At 33.4% G+C, this 11,009-nt stretch overlaps 1 protein-coding gene across 2 annotated transcripts in view; it reads left to right on the forward strand.

Moving 5' to 3' along the window:
* Positions 1–10,793, forward strand: part of LOC126976588 (mitochondrial Rho GTPase) — a 40,250-nt gene extending 29,457 nt beyond the window's left edge. The window contains exons 10-11 of one of the 2 annotated variants that reach the window (XM_050824985.1): positions 1,504–1,697; positions 4,870–4,945. In XM_050824985.1, coding sequence (XP_050680942.1) covers positions 1,504–1,697; positions 4,870–4,930 — 255 coding nt within the window. In that variant the 3' untranslated portion in view covers positions 4,931–4,945. Of the gene's footprint in view, positions 1–1,503; positions 1,698–4,869; positions 4,946–10,496 lie in introns of those variants that run through there. The other variant, XM_050824984.1, reaches the window with a different exon arrangement.
* The last annotated feature ends 216 nt before the right edge of the window (positions 10,794–11,009 follow it).

Below are 11,009 nucleotides of genomic sequence, written 5' to 3' on the forward strand. Positions count from 1 at the left end.
AAATGGCATCTACCCCGCATCGAACTAAAAATTGCGTAAATCGGATCATAAATCTCAGCATAATAAGTGTACATACTTAAAAAGAATACCGATCTAATTGAGAAATTCCTCCTTTTTGAAGTCGGTTAAAAATACATACTCTCTTCACTAGTTAGTATCCAAATTACTTTGTTATCCTTGCATGTCTGCGGTCTGGAATAGTTTATATAAACCTTAGACTATACTAGCATATGGACGACCTAACAAACCGATTATGTGTCACCAATATTGATTTATCAATGTGTGTGTTAGCTGTTAATATTCAAAGTACTAAGGGTGTAATGTTAATCGTCACTGACTGTTTTCGACTTGTCAATCAAAATCGGTTACAGTGACAATAGATTCGCTTTGCTTTTCTATCTTGCTGTATCTATTATATTCTCTATCTATTTCTTGCCACGCACAGCCACTTTGTAGAATCAAGTTCCAGCTGCTGTTTTCCCAAACCGATAGGACTAAGGAAGCTTCAAGAAAAGAGCATACACCCACCTTAAAGGCCGGTAACGCATCTCTTGATACCTGTTGTTCAGAATGTGCGGGCGGTTGCGACTCCCCATCCCGTGAGCCTCTTGTCCGTTTGCCTCCTCTTATATAAAAAAATCTTCTTTACAGATGTTCTTCTTTCTCACGAGTTGTGTTTGTCTATACGCTTGTATATTGTAAGTCTATGGTGTGAACAAACGCCATCCTAGTCTTAGATAAACATTTATTCACGCGAAATATGTTTGCGGCAGCCAAAGTTTCGAAAAAAAAAACAATTTGTTTGTTTTCTTAATACTCTAATTAAATTGAAATTACTATTAAATATATTAAAACTAAAATAATCTATCGGTTATCCTGTTCGAATTTTAATATATAATGAATTCTTAATTATTTTAAAATGACACGAGCCGTCGAATTGGGGTCAGCTATCAGCTATGCGACTTTTCTATGATAAACGGGGATTATTGCAACATCGCCGATCCTCCTACGGCTACCATACGTGATTCGCGTCTAGGCTCTGACAAAATATAATCTGTTTAAATTTATTCTTCTTATTTTTAAAGTGAAACTTTTATTACATCGTCTCAAACTTTTTCGTCTGTGTGTTGCATGTCGCGTGACGGTCGGGCGGCGCCTATAGTTCGCAGCAGCTGACCGTGTAGTATATAGACTATTACTCATTTGTACCAGTGCTCCACGCTATTTTGTTTGGTTTTTAACCAGGGCTAAGACACAGAGTTCAATAAAAATATTACTTGGAGACTTAGTCTACTTTTTTTATTTCCCATTATCATTCCAATATTCCAAGTATAAAATTAAGATTGATAAAGCGATTTTTATACCCAAAATTTTTTGTTAAATGTCTATAATGTGAAAAAAAGTTTCACATTTACCGTGGTTTCATAAAACCACACAATCATTTTTTTGTTTCTTTATGCAAGTCAAGCTTGAGATATAAATGAATGACTGATTTGTTTTTAGAAATATTTCGCCGAAAGCCACATCCCAGTACTCATAGTTGGCACAAAGGGGGACGCGTTGGTCACGCGCCAGGAGTACATTCTGCAGCCGGAGGTGTTCTGCAGCAAGTACCAGCTGCTCGCGCCGCAGCTACTGAACATCCGGGAGAACAAACACGACGTGTTCATCAAACTAGCGACAATGGCTGCCTTTCCGTAAGTAAACAACTTCTAGAATAGTCCGGCTATGGCCACCTTTCATAATTTATATGTCTAGATAGACTGTGACAGCTGTGAAATATGTAAGTTTGTAAGAAAACACCCAAATCTATACACAAAAATCATAGACGTGCCCCGGCACAACACACCTCGCTATAAAAATAATCTTATGCAAACTAACTCTAAATTAACATTACACAGTTCCGGTCCCTACCCAATGTCAGTTAAAATTTATAATAAGTTACCAGAACACTTAAAAGCCGAAACCAATATTAAAAAATTCATAAGCTCTTTGAAAAAGTTACTTTTGGAAAAATGTTACTATTCTATTAATGAATACCGAGAGGAAAAATATATTAGAATGTCTGCCCCTCTGTCGTTCATTGCTATGCCTTATTACGAGGTGCATGTGATAATTATTTAGTACTACAATTTTATTTAGTAACTAAGTCGCATGTAACGCAATTTAATTAAATAAACAAATACAAACATCGAAAAAAAAAATGGAGTTTGAGGGTTAACCTCTATTTTCAAAGTCAAAGTTCTTTATTTGCCAGAAACATTCACAAGTAAAGTTGCTACAAATTCAAGAGCAGACTCATGTTTCGTCTTGACAGACATGCAAATATTTCAATCACACACAATCAATAATTACGGCTATATTTAATTTGACCAATGTAAAGCCATACCTAAATGACCCTACAATACACAATTACAATAAATGAAATAGTGAAATGCTAAGAGATAACGTAGTAAAAATAATCACAAAAAATATAACATTATTGGTAAAATTAATTTGAACAATGCACTCCCTCACAGAAAGTGACATACAAATCGCGAGTGTAAGACGTAGCTTGTCACGCACACTAAATTAATAAACTTGGTCGGTTTTCAACCGATGAAAAATCTAGCGGCACGACTCTATCGAGACATAAATTATTAAAGATTGCCACTTATTTCGCCCTGTTCATCAGTTTGAGGAATTTGAGCTTCTCCAGATTCAGTATTTGTGCAATATAGGGCAAGTTATAGGCTTAATAAATCATTAGCCCCCTGATCATAACGGGATGACGACATTTGGTTTGATATGATATGACCACACCAGCAGTTTACCACTTTGAGATTTCGATAGAGTAGAAGCACAGAAGGTTCACTTACTTGAGAAACCTTATAAAGAAAGATGTGTTTTATCCGCGCGCTTATAATGATAAATTAGATAACGCCCACAGCAATGTACTCGTACGTACTTCTTGCGTACCTATTCAGGATTGTCACGCCCGACAAAGTTAACAGGCGCCATTAGTAACACGAATTTATGATTTTTGACCCCTCTCCCGACCTTCTCACAGCCGGTGCATTGCGAATATTAAACACAGACCTCACTATGAGTCAGCTGTATGTGAACACCAGAACGTCCAAACCACTACATCCGCTTCGACAAACCACAAGTGTTGGCAAAGTAGAATAGATTTCTCCCAAGACTGGAACGTGATCGCCATTGAAATTAAAAAACACCCAAATTTCAATAGAGAAGACGGGCTAAAATTATCTAGCACCTGGGATCCAATTATCTCTCATTTAAAACCCAAAACTACACATACCAGAAAAGAAGAGGACACTGTCAGTTAATTTTGCTAAAAACCATCTGTATACAGCAAATATCACCTCCGAGGCAATAAATGACTAAGCTTCATATTATGACAAATACTATCTTGACTCATTTCAACCCAGTCCCCCTAAAAACATGCTCTGGAAAGGTTACGAAACGTCGAGTTACAGTTACAATTAAACGTGTTTTAATCCTTTAAAATGTATTGTATGTAAATGTGTAACACTCGCGTTAATCAAAGAAAATACTATGTTATAATACAATATTGCATAATTATTATTTTAAAAGAGCGCAAACAGAATACTGGTATAGTCTTTTGCGCCATTTCTTCTCTCTCAGATGGTAATTTGTTTCCAAAGCTGTGTTAGTGATTTAATTTATAAAAAAGTTTTCGAAAGGAATCAATTTTGAGAACATAATTGCCTTTTACTCCGATAATTATATTTCACCTAAATCGCAAACTGATTTAGTTCGTACATTCATTAGTACCATGAGGTAATATTTCAACTTAAACTGGATAGCTATGACACATGTCAAAGTGAGCGATTCGAAAAAAGTTGCTACTTCCTTAGAGGAAGGTGAATCGTGTTGTTAATAACTTTTAAAAAATAGTGAAAACATACAGAAAAGGAAAATTTTATTGATGAAAGATGAAATGAGAATACTTTATTGGACTTTATTGTAAAACAAAATACTGAAAATAAATACCTAAAATGACAATACTAAAGACGAGGCAGTAAGGGCCCGGACTATAGCCTGTTCGCAAGAATGAATTAAAATAAATGTACGCACCTTTCAAATCAAACATCAATGGAGGTGCGTTCATAACTCGTTATTTTTACGAAAACACCTAAGAAAACATTTAATTTGTTATTCAAAGAACTATATATATTTATATTACTATTATTTAATAAGTATAAAAAAGGGCTTAATTGTTTATAATTTGACACTATAAAGCGCAATTTTAAAATGTATTTTAAGTATTTTCTAAGCAAAAAAACCGCTTAAATCATATTATTTTAGGTTTCGAAACGCAACGCATATGGTTCGAGTAAGAGAGACAAACTTATGCAACGACTGTAGAGCGTCATATCTTTATCACACTGCGGACCACAGACAAATTTATTTAATTCATTCTTCATAAGCGATCCAAACGGCATTCAGTAAAAGGCACTTCATGGTACGAATGTTAGTGATGCAGTTTAGGTACCTAAACTGAACTCCATCGGAATCGCATCGCTTTTTAAAAGTTGATGGTAGGCCCTCTGAGCACCAAGCAAATAAAGGAGTCAGCAACAACATATTTTTTTAAATAAAAATTTAAGATAAACTAACCTAGCCATAAATTACAAATTCATCAAAACATGGCTAAAATAATAAACAGCTATCTAGTGAAATTTGCCTTAAACAACTAAGCCAGCTATATACATTTTCCGCCATTTCATTAAATGGTATGATGCATTTAATGAACGGGCGAGCCTTTGATGATTTTACTAGATGGCTGCGACAAAATAACAATATTCACTTAGAAATTTTTATTAATCATGTTATCTTGACCAGTCAATTTCAAGCCGCTTGGATTTTGTTCAGTAAACACAGGTTAGTAATGTTGTTATCGTAGAAATCTTAATAAGAAGGTACTACAAGTGATATAGCCGCGTTAACCATGTCTTCTCACTGATGACTTATATATAGACCACTTTCGAGTTAGTAGTGATTTAGTATTAATCGGAACGTCGGTCTCGAAATAATTCGTTTATATCATGTTTTTCATTAGATCTAACTATGGAAACTCTTCCACAACCTGCAACTATACCAATCAAAATATTATAAAATTTTAGGTATCTTCTTAAATGAAATTTATGGCGACCTTTTTTTACGAGTTTATTATTTCATTTTGCACACCCTTGTTGCATAAGTCCATTAAAATACGCAGCGTTGCAAGCCTACGAAGCAAATTAAATGTTAGTATCTACTGTGAATGACTGTCAGTAGTAGGGATTCGCCGGTTCTGGCTCACAGTAGTGGGGATTCGCCGGTTCTGCCTCCCCGGTTCTGGCTCACTTGCCTACGACGCCTACTAAAAAAAAAAAAGTTTGGTGTCAAACTGGGGGTTTTGATGTATTTCCGAGCGATTGCGCTGATCCGTTTTTCGATATCACTTATAGTTTCAAAGTTAGCTTTTTAAGTTAAACAGATCCATACTCATTACTAATCAGTGGTAATTAACCTAATGATTGGTGAGCGCCTCAATGTTAATTCTATGAATGTGATAGATGTAATTAGTAAATTACCTCTCATATTCGTTACTACGATTAAAACGACAGTTTTGTGCTGTGTGTCTTATTTATGTTAAAAGATTATAAAAATAAAGTATATAATAAAACATCGTTCCAGATTGTATCATTTTCAAAATATTTTATGAAATCATTCAAAATCTTCAAATAAATTCTTTACTCTTGTAGTATTGTAGATATACATTCTGCAATTGCTTTGTAAAAACCTCGGCTGGAATCCCTAAGCTGGACGATCATATGAATCGAAGTATTGTCCCATATCATGCTCATCAATGTGTATTGTAACAACCCAGTGAGAGCCTGGCTTATTTTCACTATCTATATCAAGTCAAGTGAAAAAAATCTTTATTCACTGTAAAACTTTATAAGTTATTTAGTGCAAGTCAGGTTGAAGTACAAAAGTTACAATAGCATACAACAATATTCATTAACAAAATTTAGAAGATTAATTCCAACTATCTTTATCATTCAAATAATCTTTCACATTATAATAGGCCTTGGATGTTAATTTATTTTTTACGATACATTTAAATTTTTAATAGGTAAGATTTTACTATCATTTGGGAGTTCATTATAAAATATAACACAATCCACTTTAAAATATTAAGATATTTAATTTTACGGAGCCTAGTAGATGGAATTGCGAGTTTATGTTTGTTTCGAGTATTGACATTATGTACATCACTGTTCTTTTTGAATTGGCTAATAGGTTCATGAGCGTATAGGAAGTTCTCGTATATGTACTGGCAGTGTACTGTCATAATATTAATTTAACTAAACTTTTCTCTCAATGAATCCCTTGAACGCATTTTATATATTGCTGACAATATAACAGGGCGTAACAACGTATATCGACTATCGGTTTGCTGCGTAAATATTATTTTGAATACTGAGATCAAATTTCTTCAAATAATTCTGTATCTCGATTGTATTCATATTAGTTTAGAATAAGGTCTTGTCAGTTGAAGGATTGAATATTTATGTGGTTCATGTAATTAAAAGTTATTGGGTTACAACTTACAATAAAACAAAACATCATTTTATGTACATATATTAATTCAAAATTATAAGGCAATATAGTAGTAAGTTTAACCAAAAATAATACACAGCCTTACAAACGACCAAACATAAACATAACTGCGGTAATCTATGGAAATATTGTGATTTTTATCAATTTTATTGTATAAGAGCTTATTCAAAACGAACTTTGGTTTTTGAAATATGTAACTTGAGTTAAGTGATATAGCTCTGTGTCATTATCTTGATGTAACAAATTTTGAGATAAATAAAATAAACTTTGGTTTCTGTGATTACTTCCTTTCGTGAATATATCAACAATCCGACCATCAGAGTTCCTCATCAGGTCATCAATTATTATGAGGATTAGTTTAAGATTTTTTCCGTCAAACATATTATAGAGATCAGGCAGTTATATCTTGAAAGTAATTAACAAAGATGAAAACAAAGTTAACATATTTAATGAATTCCTAGTACTTAGATGTAAACGCATGTATTAGTTATTGTTGGACAAATCACATTCAAATTTAATAAAAGTGTTACTAATATATTATACTAGTATATGAAAATGGAAAATTATAAGATATGCCTATTTGAAAATAAGAATGAATATTGTTCAATGCATAGATTTAAGTCATTAAGCATAATATTTTCACTCAACGAATAAATAAATATAGTTTGTCATACCAAACGGTATATCTAAGCAAATTATATTGATACATTAGCTTGGAGTCATCATAAAATAAAATAAATATTATATAAGTTTTAAGGTTGAATTAATTTTTTTGAAAAGAATAGATTAGATACATAACTTGTGGAGTAAGTTACGATATAGGTACTATATATTTGGTTTACTTATAAATTATTATATTTAAATATAATCAATAAATGGTTGTTTAACAATAAATCGTCTCATTATATTATTTGAAACCTTTTTTGTAGTAGAAGTTGCATTGTGTGTGGGTGTGGATAGTCAGTTTTCGCAAATAATTTTATAAAATTTTTGAATGATGTCATTGACACAAATTTTATCTAAATCACTTGATGCTTTGATGATATATAGCAACCTTTATAAAATCTCAACCATGTTAATTACTTTCAAGATATAACTGCCTGATCTCTATAATATGTTTGACGGAAAAAATCTTAAACTAATCCTCATAATAATTGATGACCTGATGAGGAACTCTGATGGTCGGATTGTTGATATATTCACGAAAGGAAGTAATCACAGAAACCAAAGTTTATTTTATTTATCTCAAAATTTGTTACATCAAGATAATGACACAGAGCTATATCACTTAACTCAAGTTACATATTTCAAAAACCAAAGTTCGTTTTGAATAAGCTCTTATACAATAAAATTGATAAAAATCACAATATTTCCATAGATTACCGCAGTTATGTTTATGTTTGGTCGTTTGTAAGGCTGTGTATTATTTTTGGTTAAACTTACTACTATATTGCCTTATAATTTTGAATTAATATATGTACATAAAATGATGTTTTGTTTTATTGTAAGTTGTAACCCAATAACTTTTAATTACATGAACCACATAAATATTCAATCCTTCAACTGACAAGACCTTATTCTAAACTAATATGAATACAATCGAGATACAGAATTATTTGAAGAAATTTGATCTCAGTATTCAAAATAATATTTACGCAGCAAACCGATAGTCGATATACGTTGTTACGCCCTGTTATATTGTCAGCAATATATAAAATGCGTTCAAGGGATTCATTGAGAGAAAAGTTTAGTTAAATTAATATTATGACAGTACACTGCCAGTACATATACGAGAACTTCCTATACGCTCATGAACCTATTAGCCAATTCAAAAAGAACAGTGATGTACATAATGTCAATACTCGAAACAAACATAAACTCGCAATTCCATCTACTAGGCTCCGTAAAATTAAATATCTTAATATTTTAAAGTGGATTGTGTTATATTTTATAATGAACTCCCAAATGATAGTAAAATCTTACCTATTAAAAATTTAAATGTATCGTAAAAAATAAATTAACATCCAAGGCCTATTATAATGTGAAAGATTATTTGAATGATAAAGATAGTTGGAATTAATCTTCTAAATTTTGTTAATGAATATTGTTGTATGCTATTGTAACTTTTGTACTTCAACCTGACTTGCACTAAATAACTTATAAAGTTTTACAGTGAATAAAGATTTTTTTCACTTGACTTGATATAGATAGTGAAAATAAGCCAGGCTCTCACTGGGTTGTTACAATACACATTGATGAGCATGATATGGGACAATACTTCGATTCATATGATCGTCCAGCTTAGGGATTCCAGCCGAGGTTTTTACAAAGCAATTGCAGAATGTATATCTACAATACTACAAGAGTAAAGAATTTATTTGAAGATTTTGAATGATTTCATAAAATATTTTGAAAATGATACAATCTGGAACGATGTTTTATTATATACTTTATTTTTATAATCTTTTAACATAAATAAGACACACAGCACAAAACTGTCGTTTTAATCGTAGTAACGAATATGAGAGGTAATTTACTAATTACATCTATCACATTCATAGAATTAACATTGAGGCGCTCACCAATCATTAGGTTAATTACCACTGATTAGTAATGAGTATGGATCTGTTTAACTTAAAAAGCTAACTTTGAAACTATAAGTGATATCGTAAAACGGATCAGCGCAATCGCTCGGAAATACATCAAAACCCCCAGTTTGACACCAAACTTTTTTTTTTTTAGTAGGCGTCGTAGGCAAGTGAGCCAGAACCGGGGAGGCAGAACCGGCGAATCCCTACTACTACTGTCGCTTATTAATTTTATCTAGATAGTCATTCCGCAAGCAATAATTAGTACCTACTTATAACATTTATAATACCTTCTTATTTAGATTTCTGTCATTAATATAATGTTAGTATGAGTATAACATGTAAGTAGTTGAATCCAAGATGGTGTTCTAATAAGTGTTTTCCCCTAGTAATCACTTGCTTTTCTTGGAGTTTTTGACCCCATAAACGCAGGCCGCCGAACTATCGAGGACCTAATTAAATAATTAATATGGGAGTGTTGGAGTAGGCCAGGGGACAGAGGACATCTCCCTTCCCCTCTGACCCCCCTCCACCAGCGACACGATACTAAATTCTTACCAAATTATGTCCAAGTCTAACCAAATAAACCTTATAAATACCAAAGAAAATACTTTTTGTTATTTCACGGAAGCAACTGTGGCATTTGATCAAATCACTTGATTTGTGTCGAGAAATGATAAAACCGTGTTGTTATTTTAACATCCTCCGACATTTGACCAAATCACTGATTTTATCATATCCCTGCGACATAATATGTATTCCTATCTTGATTTGCTTTTCATTACCTGCGGTGCAATTGTCGTGAATATGCATTATGATATTCCTAGAATTATTCATTCTTGAGGTCGACGGGAGGGTATACCTCCAGGATTACCACGCATCCGTTCTCTCTGGAATGTTTCCAATTCCGTAAGATCTATTGCACCCAGCTGGACCAGTAGGTGTCCAGAGTACATCTCCATCGCGACCGCTCTGAGCACCTTTCTTAATTTTAATTAATGTCGTAGCTTTCGCATGGTCAGCACGTATTCTTTGGACGTCCGCACTTAAATTTCCGTTAGGGTTCATAAATATGCTGGTTTGGCCGCATATGTTTGGAATCCTTTCGTAGTGTGTGGCGCCTCGTCCTATGATGCAGCTATATTTGCGGCGTTTAGATCTGCCGGTCTATTGCGACTTATATATCTAAAAATTTTTTTTGCTTATTGTAATCCCAAAACCATAAAAGAGAAATTGAAAACTTAACCTACCGAAAAACATGTTTATTTACAGACATCTAAAACACTTCGCAAGCTTTGCTGGTGAAAACTCGTCGTGGTGGAAGGCGGGCATCGGAGTCGCTGCTGCAACCATCATGGGCCTGGTCCTCATCAGGATTCTAAATTTAAATAGGCAATAGTTGGAAGTACAAAATCACTGCCAGTAGACATAACATATTAAGTGCATGCAATAATTTATAATATTTATTTTGAACAAGTGTCAAGTATGAGTTATGAACAAAGATCACCAAAGAGTAGAAAACACTGAATAGAGTGCTTGTTGAGTTGTAAATAAAAATGTTTGACTCTTTCTAAATGTTTTATTTAACGATTCTTCAGATGTTAATGTTACTAATAATAATATTTCTCTCTCTGCGGCCGTTCCCTCATGTCTGACGATCATGGTCATCGCCGGCCGAGGATGCTGGTGCTGTCCTTTGTATCTCTGACAACCGAACTGAACTTAGTCGAGGGTGGTTCACCTGACCGCTCTATCTGGCAGGGGTCCGTCCGCGGCTCGTTTGCC

This window comes from Leptidea sinapis, chromosome 41 (assembly GCF_905404315.1).
Source record: "Leptidea sinapis chromosome 41, ilLepSina1.1, whole genome shotgun sequence".
Classification (NCBI taxonomy): Eukaryota; Metazoa; Arthropoda; class Insecta; order Lepidoptera; family Pieridae; genus Leptidea; species Leptidea sinapis.